This window comes from Trametes versicolor (assembly GCF_000271585.1).
Source record: "Trametes versicolor FP-101664 SS1 unplaced genomic scaffold TRAVEscaffold_10, whole genome shotgun sequence".
Classification (NCBI taxonomy): Eukaryota; Fungi; Basidiomycota; class Agaricomycetes; order Polyporales; family Polyporaceae; genus Trametes; species Trametes versicolor.
In genome coordinates this window covers 488,141-507,012 of record NW_007360330.1, presented here as the reverse complement: position 1 = coordinate 507,012, position 18,872 = coordinate 488,141, and the positions used below count along the sequence as shown (strand labels likewise).

The following is an 18,872-nucleotide window of genomic DNA, read 5'->3' as shown; positions in this document are numbered from 1 at the left end:
CGCAGTATGCCGCATATATGCACAGGTACGTCTATCGTGCTCGTACAGATAGCCTCATGCACACTGACGGGTATGCAGCGAAGCGAGCTTGAGACTGCTGCGGATTCTCTACGAGGATGTCTTACCTGGCACGCGGCAATGTGCAGCATCGTACATACTTATGGTCGCAGTACCTATGAGATGAATGATGTTGGGCGGGAGCGATTGGGTGAGAGCCACGATCGGAGTGTTCGATCTTCTGGTGGAGTCAACCATTGGCGAACGCAACGACCTAGTGAGATCTGCATGAAAGAGAGCGAAGTGCCTGAATCGTCCATGATGCCATGTCTCCGCAGCGATGGTTGTCAGGAGGAAAGCGTAGCTGCAGTTGTATATCCTTGCGCTCAAGCATGTCCATACGTCCAAACATGAGGCTGACGTGAGGCGCTGCGCATTTACATGAAGGTGGCTTTTGAGGTTAAACATCATATTGTAAAGATCTACGAGTCAGATTGCGAGACAGAACTCAACCAGCAGGCGAAGGAGACCTCGAAATGTCCTCAGAGGGAACGGTGTCGTAGGAGACGAAGCAGATCCGCTCGCACGTCTCCCGGTGGCGCGGCCAGTCGTCCTTCTGGCACTTGATGCTGCCATGCCAATATACGCATAAGCCACCGCCGCGCAGGCCCAAGCCCAGCCCCAACATACCTGCAGTATCTGGACAACACCCCACCGACATCAGGATCCTGCGCCGTCCCTGACAGCGAATGGGCTCACCGCGACAGGTTGCAGCGCTCGCAGCGCTGCTGCTCGCCGAGCAGGGTGGAGTCCTTCTGGCACCCCACGCAGCTGCCCGCGCGCGGGTACACCATGTTGCGCGGCTTCGGGGCGGGCGGCGGCAGCGGCAGCGGCGCGCGGCGGTCGATCCTCGCGCAGTACCGGTAGACCGCCTTCAGCTTCCGGAAGCACGTCTTGCGGTCGTGGTCGCAGATGTTGTGGATCTGCGGCGGACGCGTGAGGGATGGAGAACGCAGGAGTGCGCGGGGCGTTGTACGTACGAACATCACCATCCGCGGCGGATCCGCGCGCAGCCCGGTGGATGTCTGCACTTGCGACTCGCGCGAGAAGCGGCCTAGAGCAAGTGTGAGCGCACGTCAGCGGGGGGCTCGACAGCGTTGCTCCTCTCCTTGGGTTCGGGCGAGGATTTTGGCCGTGCTCACCGCAAAACTCGCACCGCCAGTTGCGGGAGTGCTTGACGTCGCGGATGAGGCCGCGCGTGGCGGCGTGGAGGCGATCCGGGTCGCGGTCCATAAGAGGGAGATGCATACGTATGAGAGCGCCTGTATCGTGCCTACAAGACGCAAGCCCTTTAGAACACACGTCGATGGGGGCCAGCATGCAAGGTGGAGACTTACCAACCGTAGATGAGCACTTCAAGGTTAACCATGTCCGTGCGCTCCCAATACTTGAGTGGGGGTCTGGGCGGGAGCTGCTCATCGACGGGTGGTCGGGAGGACATTCTGCGCTCCATGTAAAATTTGCTGACTCTGTTCGGCTGGACAGAGGGGAGGCGTGCGCACCCGGGCGAAGGTTGCGTCGGCAGCTCGGTGAACGTTCGTTGTATATATGTGCCAGGCTCCAGGCCGTGCTATTAATAGCCATTCAGTTCGCCTGCCATTCCGGTAGAACTACTGCACCCAGAGTAGTAAACAGCTTACCTGCTTGACCAAAGCCTATCTTTTCAAGTTCGATGGTGTCCTACTACTATCGCATATAGATGGGGCCAGTGGTCGTCAATCCCGAGACCACAGAGGACTTGTAGTCTTTTCCAGCTGGGAGTTGGGATGCATCCCATCAATAACAAGGGCTGCATATACGCCGGGAGTTGGTCTGGACGCGGGTGCAGGAGCTTGCAGGAGGCAACGCAAAGTCCCCCGGGAGTCCGGAGTCCAGACTGCAAAGTTCAAACTGTCCGGAAGCAGATGCCCGTGACATTCAGTCAGCTGATCGTGACGTATCGCGACGATGTCATTGTGGCGCGGTCGAAGAAACGCCAACAGCTCTCCCTTCGTGTCGCCCTCACCTTCTGTACAGTAACGCATGGACGGCGCGATCGTCGAAGTGTCTATCCACCGGCGCTTCGATATCATTATCATGTACACGCCCGGCCTACGTTTTCAGCCTCGGCATCGCAACCGCGCGCGATCGCCGGCGCAACCTGCTCTGAAGTGAGCCAAGAGAGAAGAGAACACCGTCTCGCTGACTTGCCGATGCCGGACATATCCTTCTGCTGGAGCTCGGGATGCCCTCTGTGACGAATTCCCCGCATTCCCTCTTGTCTGCAACCACCACCTGTTTAGCATCCCGCCCCCCACCGCACCGCCAGTGGCAGCGATGTTAGCGATGGAGTTCATACTTCTATCTTGAATGTTTCCCTCTCCCCTTCCTGATAGATGGGAGCGCAAAGAGATGCTCAACGTCGAGCTCACCTGCTACGGCTGGTACGTTTTACGGCGCGCCCTATCCGCGACTCACTGACACAAGCCTGTAGTACTGCCATAGCATACTTAAGATCGTCGTCGGATCCATGTACTAAGACTGCTCTCGACGTAGCATCTGGCAGATCTCACGAAGCCGTTGCGTACGGCCCCATTCCTCTTGCCCCTGCTGCCTCCGCGCTCAAGGGGTGTTATAAGCCCTACGGAAGACGCGTCGGGCGAATGACATCGCAGAGGAAACGCACGTCCCCTCTTCGCTCATGATCAAGGTCCCGTCAGCTCCGTCATATTCTGTACGTCCGTCAGATGTGACCTCCTTCGTAAACGCCACAAGCTGAGCAGAAGTGTCTTGGAGAAGAAGAGAACCGTCTCAGGCTACTCCGCAGCTTGACATGCAAACTAGTAGCTGCCAGGCGGCAAGCCGTCGACTGGCACTGCGTGCGATAAGTCGGGGCCTCCTTTGAACACCAGATAAATCCCATCCGGCGTGGTCTCTGTTGCCTGCTGTGCAGCGTGCTCCCCCAAGGTCTTCACAACACCCTCCTCGCGCTCAGCGCTCAGCAGCGATGGCCGCTTCGCCATTCTCCGGGCTAGGCCCTCGCCCTCTCTTCGACTGGGAACGCATGGGCAAGCTCAACGTCGAGCTCGTCGGATACGGATGGTACGTCCCGCATACTCCGCCTGCGGTAGGGACGCTTACGGACTCCGACATCTCAGGCAGGGGAAACGGCTGATCGCTCGCTTCCATCTCCCGCAGGACACAGACCTTAGCTGTACCCAGCGCAGGGCCAGCGCCCTCGCCCGCGACGTCAAGCACTCCAAGCACTGGCAGTGCGAGTTCTGCGGCGAGTATCTCCCCAACGCCTCTAAAATGCCAGCTGACAGTACGCACCTCCAGGCGCGCCCGCCCGCGAGACGAACTTCCAGAACATCTCCTGGCACCACCTCAACCCGCCGCGGCTCATCATATATGTACGTGCCCCGCCCAAATCCCAACGCGCACGCAGCGCTAACGCCACCCACGCCGCAGCTGCACTTCGTCTGCGACATGGACGAGCCGCACGTCCGCAAGGGCCTCGCCACGATGCACGGGATGCTGCAGCAGATGGGCGGCGCGGGTCCGATGCCCTCCCTTCCGAAACGCCCGGCCGGGGTCTCGTACCCGCTCGCGGGCAGCTGCGCGTTCTGCGAGCGCGACGACACGGCGAGCGAGGACGAGGATGCGCAGCTGGATCGGTGCAGTGGGTGTCGGATGACGCGGTATTGTGGGGTCGAGTGCCAGAGGAAGGATTGGCCGAGGCATACGGTTACATGCGCGATGGTGCACTCTGTGAAGTTCGAGAACTGGGACTGAGCTATGGACGATGTGAGCGAGCTGCTTCGATTTGCAAGACTTCCCTTTCTCCTGTAACAACGCGTCAGTAAATTTCGCATAATATCGAGGATTTCAGGTCGATGTATGCGAGTCACCATCTTTGCTCCGTCGTCCGCGCGTCCTTCTACTTGCCTATTCTCCCGCATTCGAAAGCCTGCACTCGTTCATGGTCGAGATAAACCAAGCATCACCAATTAATCCAGGACGGAGATCTACGTCTACACTATATGAGATACGATATATGAATAACTTACTCCACCGCTCCCCCTCACGACTGCAGCGCCTTCAAGAACTGCTCAACGGTGTTCGTCCAGTCGACGTTCCCGCCACTGCCCAGCGCCCTGACCTTCTGCAGCCGCCTGAGGCCCGAGTTCGGGTTCCCGCGCTTCGCCTTCGACTTCGCCTCCGCCGCCGCGCCGCGGTACGACTGCGCGAGCCGCTTGATCTCGTCCAGGTCGGACGTCGCCTGCGCGCGCAGCCACGGCGCGCTATGTGCGCGGTGAGCAAGGCAGTCGGGCGGGCTGTACCCGAACAAGCTGCTCCCGCAGTCCAGCCCGTCGTTCTCCACCATCGGCGCGCCGTCCGCCCACAGCGAGCCCCCGTGCGTCTTCTCGAGCGTCTGCAGGATGTCGAGGCTCTCACCAGCGGGAATGGGCACGGGCTGCGAGGGCGTGACGCACGGCATGTCGACCTCCTTGCGGAGCACGCGGTCGACGTCGACGGAGGAGAAGAAGGCCACGCCCTGCGGGAGGTCGTCCATCCCGAGCTTGTACGCGAAATAGGAGCGCGTCCACAGGTTCGCGATCTGCAGTGCGAGCGCGGCGCGGTACCGGTCCTCGTCCTTGACGAGGTAGCGCAACTCGTCGTGCACAGAGATGAGGTAGCGCGCTTGGATGTTGTACTTTGCGATGAGGTGCTCCATCGACACGATGAGCAGGTGCAGGTAGTCCACGCCCGAGGACTGCACGACCCAGTTGATGCGCGACGGCATGTAGTCCGAGCCGAACCCGACGGGGAGGTACTCCTTCGAGAGCGCATACGTGATCCCACACCCGAGCGCGGGCGTCTGCGGACGGTCAGAGAGCGCGATCTCCTCGAGCTTGTTGAACACGAAGCTCTCCGTGCCCCCATACCAGAACTTGCGCCCGAACAGGCGCGTGCCGTGCGTGTTCTTGCCCTTCGTCGACGCGTACAGGTTCTCCGCGAGCTTCTGCGCCTGCTCGGGGAGCATGCCCGCGTTCGACTGCAGGAGGAGCAGCACCGCGTGGCGCATGCCCGCGCCGTAGATGCGCGAGTAGTTGAACACCTTCGCCTGGTCGCGCGAGATGCCGAGGATGCTCGCCGTCTTCGAGTGCAGGTCCGTGCCCGCCGCCTTCGTGCCCTCGAGCGTCATCCACCCGATCGCGGTCGCGCCGTGCAGCCCGAACTGCGCGTCGCCCATCACGCTCGAGATCCAGAGCTCCTCTGAGTCCACGTCCGCGCCGACGAGCGCGTACCCCGGCGGCGCACGCACCATCGCCTTCAGCTCGGACCCGACGCGGTTCTTCTTAGCGTTGCTCGCCGTGAGCCATGTCTTCTCGATGGCGCGCCGCGTCACTGTGCCCATGGTGATCACCTGCGGGAGGATGACGCCCCACTTCTTGCCGGGCTCTGCGGGGCGCGCGACACCGACGTCGAGCTTGTCATCCTGCCAGACGACTACTTGGTTCATCACGCGGTCGCGCGCGGAGATCCAGTAACTGCATTGCGCGTTCATATCGAGCGCGCCCTTGGCCTCCTCGAACGGGCTCGCGAGCGTCCCATCCTGCGAGTACTTCATGAATGTCTTCGCAAGCGGGCTGCCTACGTTTGCCTTCTCGCCGTCCTTGTGCGGAAGCTTGTAGAACATGTAGCCGTCCTGCGCGATCATCGCCTGGAGGTCCGCATCTGCGTCATCCGCCAGGACCAGCGGGGTCGCACGGGTCTGGAAGTCCGCGTTCTTAGGCACGCGGAAGGTCCACCCGTGCTCTCGAGAGTGGAAGAGCGGCCAGCCCAGCCAGGACAAGCGTAGGAGGATCGGTGAAATGCGATTGCGCACCGTCAGGTCGAGCGTGCCTGGGGCGCAATCCTTCTTCGGCTTCGTGAGGTCCCAGTACCACTTCGGCCAGTACACCGGAGTCGGCTTCGGTGGGGGAGCCGCCTTTGGTTTACGTTTCGACTTAGGAGAGGGAGGAGCCTTTGCGGAAGGAGCAGCCGTCTTAACAGCCTTCCACTCGAGCTGCCGCAAAGAAGGACTGGCGGCGATCACCTCAGGAGAGGACTCCGAGAGCGTTTCAGCAAGGCTCAAGACCGATTGCCTGACGTTTGACAAAAAATCGCCTTTGCAGATTGCCAGCGCCAGATCCGTGTCGGTTGCAGAAAGCCGCCCGCTCTGTATACCTGGAATGCCGTGCACAGTACCCAACACAGAGATCACTTTCTTGCCGCCAGAGGTCGGGAGAGTCTGCGGCTCTCCGTTAACGAGGTAATGCCATCCAAATGCCACAGAGTACTGCAGAGGATGGCCGTCATAACTGAGTTGCAGGAGGAGAGGAAGGAGTTTGTTGACAGCGGTGGGGTTGAACGGATCCGCGACAACGTCCCTGTACCACTTCGGTATTGAGGGTTCCTCAGCGATAGGCTCCGGTAACGGGACCTCTTCGACAGGGGCGGCGTCGGGCAGTGACTGCGGCTACGTATGTCATGAGTACCTGTATGCGTATTTTGTAAGTCACACCTACCTCAGGAGCAAACACGCCTCTTGACTTGCTCGCGACTTTCGGTGTCCAGTCGAGTTGACTGAGCCAGGCGTCGTCCTTCCACTTGTCCCCCTCCATCAGGTTTTTTGCCTCATGGGCGAGGTCGACGAGGCGCATCTTCACTTTCTCTTCGAGCTCCCTGTACGTCCGTTCTGCGTTGGCGATGTACTTGTCCCACTCTTCGTTAACCGTAAGGAGACTCGAGCCCATCGTCAGCACCCCAGCGAAGGAGACGGGGTTCGGACACGCCGTCAGGAACGCGGGGAGCGTCTTGGCGAATACCGCGTGCGTCACCGCAACGTCCGTCGAGCAGTAGTCCAGGTACGTGTGGATGCCGTCGCGGATCTCCTCCGGGGTCGACGTCATGAAATCGTTCCGCACCTCCTTGTCCATCGTGATGTCACAGTGCAACTGCGCGACGTCGGCCAGGGAGTTCGCGGACGTGAGGTCTTCCCACCGCTTCTCCGTGATCTCCTCTTCGACGATTTCAGGCGTGAGGTGCGCAGCCTGGAGCGTCGGAAGACTCTCTTCCATCTCACGCATGACGCGCTCGAGGTCCGCTCTGGCCTGGGGATCGGTTTCGTTCTGAAGCCGCTCCTCAGCCTCGCGCAAAAGGTCGTAGACAGTCTCTATAGCCTCCGAGCGCTGCTCTTGCTCCTTCTCCTTCGACTTGCGGTGCTTTATCCATGCCGGGCGCTGATGCGACGATATACCCTTCACTGCTATGTGCAGCGCCATGGTGTCGATAAACCGCGTCTGCGTCCCGTTGATGTTGTACTCCTCCAGTACACGACCCCGGTCGTACGAGACGTTATGTCCGACAACCACCCTCGGGACCGACGGGTCGCCGAAGGAAATGAGCTGCTGGGGCTCGGATGATTCGCCGAGGAGCCAAGGAGATATCCACGAATACCACGCATGTTTCGACGCGGCGCAGGCCATGACTGCGAAGGGGGTGTATGCGGGCAGCGTCTCCACGTCAAATGTGAGCATCTCCTCCGGCTTGCCCTCGAACTCCGGGAACTGCACGTGCTCGCTGTAGCTCGAACCGTCCGACATGAAGGAGTACCGCGTCCATCCGGCCTGGATGTGCCATTGGTCCGGTTTGGGGGGCAGTTGCGCCGAGGCCAGATCTTGTGCGAGCGTGAGCCAGGGCTGCGCTGCGCTGCTGCCGATGCGGTAGAAGTGTTCATCGAGGGTGCGTCCCTGCAGCGGGGGGAGTGTGAACTCGATGTTGGGCAGGACTGACCCCTGACTGGGATCGAGGCCATGTGCCTTGAGATGTTCCTGCGCGGTTTTGACGAAGGCTTGCGGGGGAGGCGGGAAGGAGACGTTGCGGAAGATTTGCTTGTGGATGTCTCTAGACAGGAGCTGGACGCCGAGCTCGTTGCGCTTAGGTCCTGCTGTTTCCATGGTTGAGTCGCGATACGTTCAGAGTATGGTCGTGAGACATACCAGATAGCGCAGGCTGCTGCTGCTGGACATGCTTTTCAGCTTCTGCTTCTTCGGCAGCTTTCCTCCGTTGGATTTTCCTAGGGCTCTCCTTGATCTGCGGACGCTTTCGCTGGACCACGGAAGAAGCAGCAGCAGCAGAAGCGGAGACATGCAAGCATCGAGCGACAGGCGTAGTCTGTAGTTTTCGCAACATCTGGATCGGCAGACCGCAGACATTCGCCGTGTTTGGAACGAGTAGATGCGCCGTAGTTCCTAGAGATTACCCCAAGAGTTTTCTGGCGGTCCACACGGCAGCGAAAGTCAAGGTATCGTCAAGAGAGCAAGCCCGCGTGTCAGCGGGACTGGTGAAAGTCGAAGTTCACAAGCGCCTAACGCTCGCGACGGTAGTCTGAGGGCGCTAAAGATTTCTCTCCTCTCTCTCTGCCATCGCATCCGCGTCGCGTCTCTCCCTGCTGAACCCACGCGTTGTGCATCCGCTTTCCTGCCGTGCTCAGCTGGGATAGGTCTATTGTTCTCGTATCGGGCTTTCTCTTACGTGCAGAGTTCGTTCCCTCGATTCCATGCAGTTACGTCGTGAAGCCCGATGACCGAGGACGGTGCGCCTGGACGGAGGCGCACCCGACGTGCCCTCCGCCCCCGGCGGGACGCCACCGATGCTTCGGGAATCCAGAAGTAGCGCGCAGAGCGTGCGCCGCCCAGGGTCGGGCGAGGCGGGCGTCGGGAAGACCGCTGCCGGTGGACGGCCGCGGCGGGCGGCCTACCAATACGGGAAGCCCGACGACAGAGGTGCGGTATGCATTGTTCTATTTTCTACACGATGTCACACACTCCCTTGATGGTTGTGCGGAGCTGCACACGAAGACAGGGCACGGGGCGGGGAGTTGCCATATGGGGGAGTGTCGGGACGCCGCATTGTCGCCCAGATAGGAAGGTGCGTCGGGGACTGCGCGCCGGATGCCTACATGCGGTAAGTGGGCGGATTGGCGCTGGTGTTTTGGGCGGGCGCATGACAGTTGCCATCACGGAGCCGCTGCATGACTCGACTTCCCGCCTCCCGACGCGTCGGTACGGGCGCACGGTGGGCGGGGCGTGACCCGGCGGCGTCGACTCATTTAAGCCCGCTACAATGCCCGACGTTCTCCCCAAAGCGGACCCGCCCCCGCCCTTCCCGCCCACACGCCGACTGAGCCACTCCTCCCCCTGACTCACTCGCCGACGCCGCCCGCTCTCACTATATTCCGTTGAGTACAGCCAGTCCGACTTATCGATATGTACACCCGAACGCCGAACACCGGAGACAAGAACTTGTCCCCTGTGTCCAACGCGCCGTCAACGCCGTCGCAAGCGCCGAGATCCCTCTACCGTGAGGGCAGCGACTTTCCCCCGACTCCCCGTACGCCGAACACTCCGTGGACGCCGAGCTCGTCCGGCTCTCCCGGCTCTTACACGCCGTATCCATCGTCGCAATTCGGCGGCAGCCACAATATCGTGTGTACGTCTGCGTGACTTTTTATATTGTGTGACTCTACGTGCACAAACTCCGCCAGATGCTGAGTTTTCTCCCCTAGATGGTCTGATGACTCCCCCGGGCAGCCCGGACAAGATTGCGCGCGGGCAGCCAGACTTTCACCCTATGCTCGATGCGGGTGTTAAGCCATACTCGTTCGACGTGAGGACGGGCCCGATGCTGCCAGCTCAAGTTTTGAACGCGCCCGCTATCAACCACGCCGTGAATCGCATGACAATCTACGTTGGCGGTTTGTACACCGTCGAAGTTGTTGGACGCAACATCCCGACTATATTCGAGTTAACAAGTCAACTCGCTTCCGCCTCCGCTCGCAAGGGGTCGGCTCTCGGGAACCGGGGCGGCTTCGCTGGTCTCACCCTGCGCTCTATCGAGCACGGTGTGGCCGTATGCGACCTGCATCTACGCAACATGTGAGCGATGCCCGAGCCGGAACTCGGCCGTCTGTATCTACGGCACCGCGCCGACCATATAGCTTGATCAACATCAAGCGCTTTCGAGCTCGCATTGAGTGCGAGCTCACAAATCCACGCCCTGCGGCGGCGGCGGGCTCTCGCTTTCTTTCTCGGACCTCTTGCGCGCTGCGTGTGCTGATACCCTCGCCGGACTGCTCTGATGTAGTACAAATGTAATTTTAGCATCCTTGGTAGATCTTGCAGTACCTAACTTATCCATTACTCCGTTCTCGCCTGCTGTATTCCATCTACCCCACACTCATCTCATCGATCATCCCTCCTGCTCAACTCGCTTCCATCTCTTTCTCTCACCCCCACTCCCCTGTCATCTCGCTCGCCGTCTTGCTCTCAAAAATACCAGCTGCGTCCAGAAGCTCTAGTCATACAATCTTGAAACCTAGCCTGAAGTCATACAATGTAACCGTAGCTAGATCTGTCAAACCTCTCCCGAATAACGACGTCGATCATGTTCGTAGCTTCGGCGGGCGCTTCCTACTTTCAACCTCTTTCTTCCTGCCACTCAGACCGATATCTCCGCTTCCGCTCGCGTCCCCCGCTAAAGACTCTGAACTTAGCTGTCTCGCGCACTTGCACGTAACATTACTAGTACTGTCTATCTGTGCCCTAGCGATGATCTACGGACCTGGTACGATGAAGCTCCTCGCTGTTCTGCTGTCTCTGGCAACGCTCAGTCTCGGACGCAGTGCTCGGGCTCTCTCTGGCGGCTCGCTTATTCCCGCTGGTGCTGGCTCGCTCATGTCCGGCGGCGGTGGTGTCGGCTCGCTTAATCCTGCTGGCGGCGGTGGCGGCGCTCTGCCACTTCTGCCCGCCGCCGGTGGCGGGAACTCGTTGCCACTCAACCCAGCTAGCGGTGGTGGCGGAAACTCGCTACCTCTGGGCGGAACCTCTGGTGGTGGTGGCAACCCTCTACCACTCGGCGGGTCCGGCGACAACTCTGATCTGTCGGTCACCGATCTGCTAGGACCTGGGGTGGCTGCTCTTATACCTGCGCCCGCTCCTAAGCCTAAGCCTTACGCGTACGGCGCGCCGTCCGGACCCAGCAAGGCGTCCTCCTACGTCCCACAGGCTCAGGCCCAGCACCTCGGCGCCGACTCCTACCAGCAGCGATACCGCAAACGCGAGTCGCAGACCGCGCCCGCGGACACCCGGCCGACCCCTGAGCCGACGGGCGCGTCCTCGGCGTCGACGACGGTGCACATCATCGACGAGCACGATTTTGCGCTGCTCCTGCCCGATCGGCCTGGCGGTGCGTCTCTTGCGTTTTCCGGGCTTATCACGGGCGTGTTTGACGCGTTTGACGCGTACAGAACTCATCTCGGATGCGGAGAGCGACGGCGTGGCGTACTGCACGCCCGACAGCGCGAGCCCGGCCTGCGGGAAACGCGTCGCGGAGGGCTTTATCCGCGCGGCGGCTGTGACCACGTCGGACGATGGGGCGTATATCCAGGTATGGACCTCGTCATGCTGTTACTTCATGATTCTCTGCTCCATATGGATAGAAGTATGGGTGAACTCCGTTCAGAGAACATGAGAGAAATCGAGTGTGTTCCAGACCGACTGCAAACGCGCAGTGGTACGACCTTGCGGGTCGTTCGCAATGCGACGTCCTCTTTCCTTGTGCATATGCAAGCTCCGTGTTCGTTTCAGTGTTGCAGTTGCTGTGAGACTTGTTCAACACGCCTAGGCCGTGGCTCACACGCGCATATATGCGCGTTGTCAGCTGCGTCCTCACTACGGCAGTAGTCCTGCAGGACAATGTCGGTGTACCCTGTCCTCCGCGTTCTAGGTCTAGACCAAGTATCAGTGCACGGTGCGTTATGGTATGGGTCCTACCGGATGTGAAGGGGAAGCCAATGCGTCTTCCTGGTATGGCACCCGGGTGCGTGGCGCCCGTGGCTTCCTCGAGATGATTTGCACGGTGGCAGGACGTCCGCTACGTGCGAAGCCTTCTGAGATCTAGGGTCGTGCTCTTCACATGTTCAGGCTCGATCCTTTCCGCTTCTGTCCGCGCCCGACCGCTACGGGAGACAGAGTTTGTCCGCCGGCGGGAGATACATCGCCGGACTCCGCCCTCGACGACGCGACCCTTTTCTTGAAGGGCGCGAGGTGCGCAGTTCTCAGCTCCGGCGGCATGGCCAGGAGTCTAGACTCTAGAACATGTACCCCGCACTCTGATCGGCTCGCCGCACAATTGCCCCAGAATTGCTATGCCACCGACCGCCGACAGCATCGCGGCCCGACAGAAGGATTCACCCGCTTGCGGGGCACCAGCGTCCAGCACAAACAGGTGTTGGGGTGGTGGGGCCCATAACGGTACCTGGCTCGCGTATGCTCTCCCGAGAGAGCGCGGCCTAGAGTGTTTCGTAAGGCGGCCGCAGCGTCGTCGTCGCGGAGTCCGCCCCGAGTTCTCCAGGTCCGGACACGCTGTACGGTGTCCGCATGGTGCGCTACCATGCTATGAAGTAAACTGACATTCCATGATGCCACAGGTGACGGGATGCCTCGACGCGAGCAAGTCTTCTCTCGACCCCTCGGATACTGGCGGCCAATTCGACGTCCGCTTCCCGAATGGCGCACAATGCGCCTACGGAGGGTACGGCGCGAGCTTCATCCAACTGTGCGTTTACGTTTCGCGTTCCTCCCCGGTCTCGCCCCTCAAGACAATGTCTCCTGGCTTCGTGGACGAGGCCCTTTCGTCATTTCTGTACTGCGATACACTGCTTTTGTCTACCCGACACAGCGCGGTGCACGCCAATTCCATGCCCTACACGTGCCTTTCGCGATTTCGACTGTTCTTCGGGTTGTCCGGCTCGGACACGCTCTCTCGCTCGCTCGCTCGTTGTAATGACTTTCCCCACATTTTCTCCTCGCCTCCCTCTCCCGCGGCTGCAATGCACGACCAATCGCTGACGGCGCATCACATCACCCTCCAGCGTCGAGCCAGCCGCGAACCGCTTCTGCCTGCGGTGCTGCAACAAGCCCGACGACCAGATCAACTGCAACTCGCACCAGGACCGCGCGGGCTGCCAGACCGCGATCCTCGGCACGTACGCCTTCCCCTCCCTTGGCGTCACCTGCGAGGAGTGAAGGAGGACGCCCCGCCCCCGCCACATGTGCGCGGCGCGCTAGCGGCCGGGCCCAGGGCGGGGGTCGCTCGCGTACGCGCGGGTGCGTGCTCGTCGGTGCTAGCGCGCTTATGTCCGGTTGTGGGTATCGGTGGTGTGTGCACTGTGGAAGGATCCGAAGGGAAATGGACCCTCGATTCCGGACGTCGTCGCGCTGTTTCTCGATGATGGTCCCGTGAACGCGATGATGTAACGTCCGTACGTTGTGCGGACGCTGCGCTACCCCAGCATGTCGCGTTCCTTGTTCCTTGTCCCTGTCTCCCTTGTCCCTGTATGATCTTTGTGGCGAGCCCCGCCACGACACTGCGTCGCCCCTCGTTGTCCATTTGTAGCTGTATTGTACTTGTGGCCCCTTCCGCGCCCTGCCCTGTCCGCCTCTGCCCGCGCACCCTCGAATTGTATCATTTCCCCGGAGCCCGGAAAACGTGGATCACTGCGCGGAGGCTATACTTGGCCCCCGCCAAACAAGCCCCGGAAACCGTCGTTTCAACCTCGTACGATCGTGATACGTCTCACACTGTGGACTGCGTCATAACTGTTTGTTACTGTTCTGCGTTCACGCTGTCATGATCACTGTCTGGGCGGACCCTAGAAGCCATGGGTAACATGATGCATTGCGTGAATTGGTATCGAATATGGCACGGCGCGGCGTGCAGTGGTATGTAGACATAATGACTATTAAAACAATACGACGAGTGGGCGCAATACCGAGCGCGTAGCTACCGTGTATACTAGACCGTCCACGTCGCGGAAGCAGGGGAGAATGAATGCCGACGATGATGCAGGGGAGCGGGGATGCGTGCTATGATAATGTACAAATGAGTCATAAAGATCGTCGTCGGGTCGTAGTCGTAGCGTAGCGGTCGTCGTCGTGGTCATCATCAAGAGGAGGGGGCGGCCGTGCAGCGTGAAGGGTGGAGAAAGCGACGAGTCGACAGCAAGAAAGCACAGAGGAGGGGTGGGGGCGGCGGCGCGGCAGGTCGCAGACCCGCGCGCAGGCGCGCGCACACGGGCGCGGCGGCCCCCGCAAACAACAATACACCTACCAAAACCCAGCGAGAGAAAGTCCAGAACGTCCGTATATCATCTTCTCCGCCTCGCGGCGCGCCCGATCGAGGGCGCACGCGATAGCGAGGGCGGGGGGGCGCAGGCCTACCGCCCGCGTCCGCGCCCGCATCATGCGTTGTTTCGCGCAAGTGCGCCTCACGGCCGGGCGAAGACGAGCTTGCCCGCGCCGCCGTGGCCCGCAGCCTTGTCGACCTCGACGCCGGCCATGATCGTCTTCTCGCCGAGCCAGTCGATGCGGCGCACGCCGCCCTCCCAGCCGCCGCCCATGCGCGTGCAGCGGCGCTCGTACGCCTGCGTCACCTTCTGCTGCGCCTTGCTCCCGTGCCCGAGCGCCTCCCACTCCTCGGGCGTGATGGGCACCATGAGCGTCGTGTGCACCGCGTAGAGCACGTCCAGGTTCGTGATCGTGCTCCCCCCAGTGCTCCCCGCGTCGCTCCCGCTCGTGCTCGGGCGCCGCGAGCGCGACGGGGGCGGGCCGACGGTGAAGCGCGGCCGGCGCTGCGCGGGGTCCGCGCTCGACGGCGAGCTGTGCCCCGAGGCGGTCGCGACGATCGCCCACGGGAACTTGTGCGAGTGCAGGACGAGGCGGCCCCCGGCGGGGATCGGCGGGTCCGTCGCGGGCTGGTTGAGGATGCTGGAGTGGATCGCGGAGCGCGTCGAGCGGTCGACGACGGTGCGCGCGGACGGCGTGAAGATCACGTCGTACATGATGGGGGCGCGGTGCAGGCGCGTGTACGCGAGCAGCGGGTGCATGTGCAGCGTCGTGCTCCGCGTCTGCTGGTGCAGCGACGTCTGCGAGGACGAGCGGCCGCGCGAGCCGTCTGTGTGGGCGATGCCTGTCAGTTAGGCTGCGGGCGGGAAGCTCGGTGTGACGTACATGAGGAGCTGCTGCCCACGGTGCCGCCGGACTGCCAAGTGTGGTTCTGGCGCAGAGGCGGACGAGTATGGCCATAGTGGCCTGCGTCGGAGCTCGACGTCCGAGGGATGCCGGGGGTGCCAGGGTACAGGGATGAGCTCGAGTTCGAACGGGAGCTCGGCGGCGTCGCGTACGAGAGCGAGGGCGTGTACAAGGCCGGCCGTGCTGTAGCACATTACGACATACGTTAGCACGCGTTCCATATGGATCACCACAGCCTCGAGAGACACATACGGGTCTCTGGCGTCTTGTAGCTTGCACGGCGTGCGGCATGCGCACGGGGCTCAGGCGTCGGCTGAGTGGCTGCTGGCCTTCTGCCGTAGCCATAGACGGTCCGTGTGTCCGCAGTGGTCGTAGCGTACCGCAGGGGAGAAGGGGTCGTTGAACGTGCTTGGGTGTGGCTGTAGCTGCGCTGCATCTGCGGTGTCGACAGACCTGCGCGCGAGCCAGCCGCGCCGGGCGTGGCATAGATCGGGGAAGGAGCAGGAGCGGGACGGGTCTGCGTCTTGGAGGACGAGCCACCACCGAAGAGGCTGCGGAAGTAGGAAGGCATGACGTTCGTTTCGTTGGCTGGGGCGGGAGGTGCGAGTTTGCGGGGGCGTGAGGTGGCACTGGATGTGGGGAAGCGGGGCAAGGCCTGAAATATACACAGCGGAGAACAACGATGACAGATGTGGACTTGGATGGGAGGCAGGAACCGAACCAGCGTACGACACCCAGAGCGATGCTAGGGGAGACAGGAGATGGTTGCGAGGCGGAGGCTGCGCTTTATATACAGTCCTCCGCAGGAGCTAGCGGCCGGGTGCGGGAGGAGGAAGGAACGGTAACAGGAGTTGTGGCAACCGGGATCTAGACTGGCGGTCTTCCGCGAGCGATGATCAGAGGAACCGCCCCAATTATGCAAGATCGTGCGCGCCGTAAAGATCAGGCTTCGATTGCAGGCAGCGTATCAGACGCGGGAGGACAGTGCATAATTGCCGCACAGCGTGAGCGCGCTGGCAGGAATCAGGGCCTGGCACGACGCACCATAGGACCCCCGGCAATGGGTGGGGATGCCTGTTGAGCCGGACCCCGAAAACGACCAAAACGTCCGGGGCCAACAGGCCTATTTAGCGCCCATTTTTGTCCGGATTGTAGCAGGCATACGGGCCCGGATTCGGCGGAAAATGTCCGGATGACGGGCGCTAAGGCCCACCAGGCCCAATCCCGGGCTCTTCCCGGCTCCCCCCGGGCGCTCCGAATGGGCGCTAGGCAGGTGGCGCCCGGCGCCATGTCCGGACGGGCAACAGGCTATGTCGCGTCGGACCTCTCATTTGTCCGGATTACAGCAGGCGTACCCCCTCCAAAACGGCCAAAGTTGTCCGGATTCCCAGCAGGCATACCCACTTATTGTCAGGGGTCCTCGCACCATCCGTAATTCGAGAGTGGGAATCTCCTGGCCGTTCCCGCGCACACGCCTCGGGGCCAATCAACGCCTCCCGAATAATGTTTTCCGACATATATCTGAGGTAAACCAGACATGATTAGCGAACGCCCGCGCCCTCGCCCTGACGAACGCGGATTGGACACTCCCTTCTCGAACGCCCGCACCGCCGCGTGTTGCACGCATGTTCGCCTTTTTAGGGTAGGCGCGCGAAGCGCGTTTGCCCATTGCAGCATTTTGCCGACGCAAGCGGCGGCGCTGCACCGAGGCAGAAATAATACGAGCAGGTCTGCAGACCGCACTAGGCTGTCGCCCCCAAACATGACTGCAGTGGCAGGGCTCTCTCTGCGCCGCGTCCGCCGCCTCGCGCTCGATAAGGGGCGCAGCAAGCTACAGAGTTGGCAGGCGAAGTGCTGGGGAAAGGGCATCCAGCGATCTGCGCTCCGTACAAGTTGGAAAGGGATGCAATATCGCCACTGGCACGCTGGAGCCCGCACTGGCCTCGGTCGGTTCACAGCTGCTGACGCGGGGGCGCCTAGCGCCGCCTTGAGAGCGACACGACACCATCGGACGTACGAGCTTCCCCGGGTGGGGTCGGGGCCCAGTCGGCTGCGATGGATATGCCATAACGAGGCGGACACCAGGCCCAGGCCACGGAGTGCGAACCCTGGAATCGGGCATGAGGGAGACGAGATGCAAGATTTAGATGCCGTACGCGAGATGGCAGGGAGATCTATCCTCACCGCGTTCCACCAGGTTCCCCCCAGCATATCACACCTTCCGCCGGCAACAGCCAGCGAGCCCGGGATGCACTGGATCGCACGGGCCTTGGGGAGCTGTGGCCGATAACGCTCACTTCACAGGCCGATAGACGTTTGCAGGGGCGTGCTCGCACGGACGGGAAGCGTGCCTTCTGTTGGGTGCGAGGCGACCCGCGGGCGAATCGGTGCATGTGTCAAAAGGGCTCCCGAGTGCGAGGCGACGTACGCGACACACGTAGCGCAGGGGCTAGACCGCGGAACCGTGTTGCAGCGGCGGGCAGCGTGGCGGGGAGCGCGCCCCATGCGCGCCCCGTAGGCGGAAATGACTTCACTCGAGGCGGAACCCGCTCGCGTGCGCTGTCGTAGAAGGCCCGAAGCAGTGTGAGCGCGGTCAGACTAGGAGACGAACCTTGTGCACCGTGTATCAGTGACAGCATGCACCAGCGCCGGACTCCTCGGGGGCACCAGCGATCGAGCGGGGTGACGTTACGATGAACGGTGGCAAAGTTTGGGCTAAGTCGAAGTAGAAACACGCTGCAAGGACAGTGTGTCGGACCTATGTCAAACTGAATGCTTACGACAACGCCCGAGCTGGGAGAAGCACAAGAAAGTCCGATGGTTGACGGCACGGAGGAAGATTTCTCAGCATCATCCCCGACAGAAGGCTGCGTGGGCGTCTGCGAGATAGCGACGTAGTATGAACTAGCTGACAATACGCACCTGAAGAGCGCTATAGCATATTCCAGTGCTGCCACGCGCAAGTGATTGGATGCCTGCACGATGCACTTTCTCCGATTATGGCGCAGACGATCAGCCACAATCTCGAGTATTGAAAGGTGTGTGCCTCAAGAACTTTGGAAGCTCCCTGGCATGGTAGCCGATTGTATTGATCCCATTCTTGGGCAGTGGAGGAGCGGCGGTGGGGGAGGTTCATTTAGCCACAGTTAGCGGTCAGAGGCTGTTCGTCTCATTCCATAGGTTGAAGCGTATAGGCTGTTGACAGATGGCCGCAGGAGATACCCTCCGTCAGAGCCCCGTCATGGATAGTGCGCGCTGATGACTTACCACGTAGTGGCGAACGTGCGTTCGGAATCAGTGCACAGCGCCATGTTGCTGCAGTAAGGTGCTGACAACGATAAGTCGTTATCCTCCGAATACGCGCTCCTCGATGCCTGCCTCACCGTTGCTGTCCGATGGGTACAGGGTGCGGACAGACGCTTCGCCGCGCGGACTCTGTCATTCCCGTTTGCCGCTATCGAAGGAAGCATGAGCTCATCCGATGCACGTCTAGAAATACCTACCACGCGTCGTTGCTACTGGGGCCGGCGATTCTAGTCCCGTCTCATATGAGCCTCGCCGGGGACTACCAGCAGGCATGGCACATCAGGTACCCGATGGGACAATGCTTCCCACCGCAGCGGGGAGTTTCGCGGTGGCCAGCCACTTATGAACCGCAGCTCATCCCAGAGATGCAAGAAGTCCCATCACCCGCTC

General features: G+C 61.2%; 6 protein-coding genes across 6 annotated transcripts; 3 read left to right on the top strand and 3 right to left on the bottom strand.

Moving 5' to 3' along the window:
* Nucleotides 1–505: 505 nt before the first annotated feature.
* Nucleotides 506–1,498, bottom strand: TRAVEDRAFT_50886 (uncharacterized protein; the record flags this gene model as incomplete). Its single annotated transcript, XM_008043737.1, has 6 exons — nucleotides 506–626; nucleotides 688–696; nucleotides 757–980; nucleotides 1,038–1,111; nucleotides 1,200–1,330; nucleotides 1,395–1,498. 6 exons carry the CDS (start codon nucleotides 1,496–1,498, stop codon nucleotides 506–508), a joined length of 663 nt encoding a protein of 220 aa, XP_008041928.1.
* Nucleotides 1,499–3,043: 1,545 nt separating this feature from the next.
* On the top strand, nucleotides 3,044–3,831 carry TRAVEDRAFT_22649 (uncharacterized protein; the record flags this gene model as incomplete). Its single annotated transcript, XM_008043514.1, has 2 exons — nucleotides 3,044–3,138; nucleotides 3,195–3,831. The coding sequence occupies 2 exons, from the start codon at nucleotides 3,044–3,046 to the stop codon at nucleotides 3,829–3,831; spliced, it is 732 nt and encodes a 243-aa protein (XP_008041705.1).
* Nucleotides 3,832–4,027: 196 nt separating this feature from the next.
* Nucleotides 4,028–8,042, bottom strand: TRAVEDRAFT_172376 (gamma DNA-directed DNA polymerase; the record flags this gene model as incomplete). Its single annotated transcript, XM_008043972.1, has 2 exons — nucleotides 4,028–6,526; nucleotides 6,612–8,042. 2 exons carry the CDS (start codon nucleotides 8,040–8,042, stop codon nucleotides 4,121–4,123), a joined length of 3,837 nt encoding a protein of 1,278 aa, XP_008042163.1. The 3' UTR covers nucleotides 4,028–4,120.
* Nucleotides 8,043–9,353: 1,311 nt separating this feature from the next.
* On the top strand, nucleotides 9,354–10,026 carry TRAVEDRAFT_50883 (uncharacterized protein; the record flags this gene model as incomplete). The annotated part of the gene is made up of 2 exons (XM_008043736.1): nucleotides 9,354–9,576; nucleotides 9,653–10,026. The coding sequence occupies 2 exons, from the start codon at nucleotides 9,354–9,356 to the stop codon at nucleotides 10,024–10,026; spliced, it is 597 nt and encodes a 198-aa protein (XP_008041927.1).
* Nucleotides 10,027–11,219: 1,193 nt separating this feature from the next.
* Nucleotides 11,220–13,163, top strand: TRAVEDRAFT_95504 (uncharacterized protein; the record flags this gene model as incomplete). The annotated part of the gene is made up of 4 exons (XM_008043971.1): nucleotides 11,220–11,331; nucleotides 11,393–11,532; nucleotides 12,575–12,702; nucleotides 13,019–13,163. Coding segments are annotated over 4 exons (525 nt in total), but the record flags the coding sequence as incomplete, so codon positions are not given.
* Nucleotides 13,164–14,413: 1,250 nt separating this feature from the next.
* Nucleotides 14,414–15,761, bottom strand: TRAVEDRAFT_172373 (uncharacterized protein; the record flags this gene model as incomplete). The annotated part of the gene is made up of 4 exons (XM_008043970.1): nucleotides 15,429–15,761; nucleotides 15,156–15,359; nucleotides 14,745–15,099; nucleotides 14,414–14,711 (listed from the first exon to the last, which is right to left on the bottom strand). Exons 1-4 carry the CDS (start codon nucleotides 15,745–15,747, stop codon nucleotides 14,414–14,416), a joined length of 1,176 nt encoding a protein of 391 aa, XP_008042161.1. The 5' UTR covers nucleotides 15,748–15,761.
* Nucleotides 15,762–18,872: the final 3,111 nt, after the last annotated feature.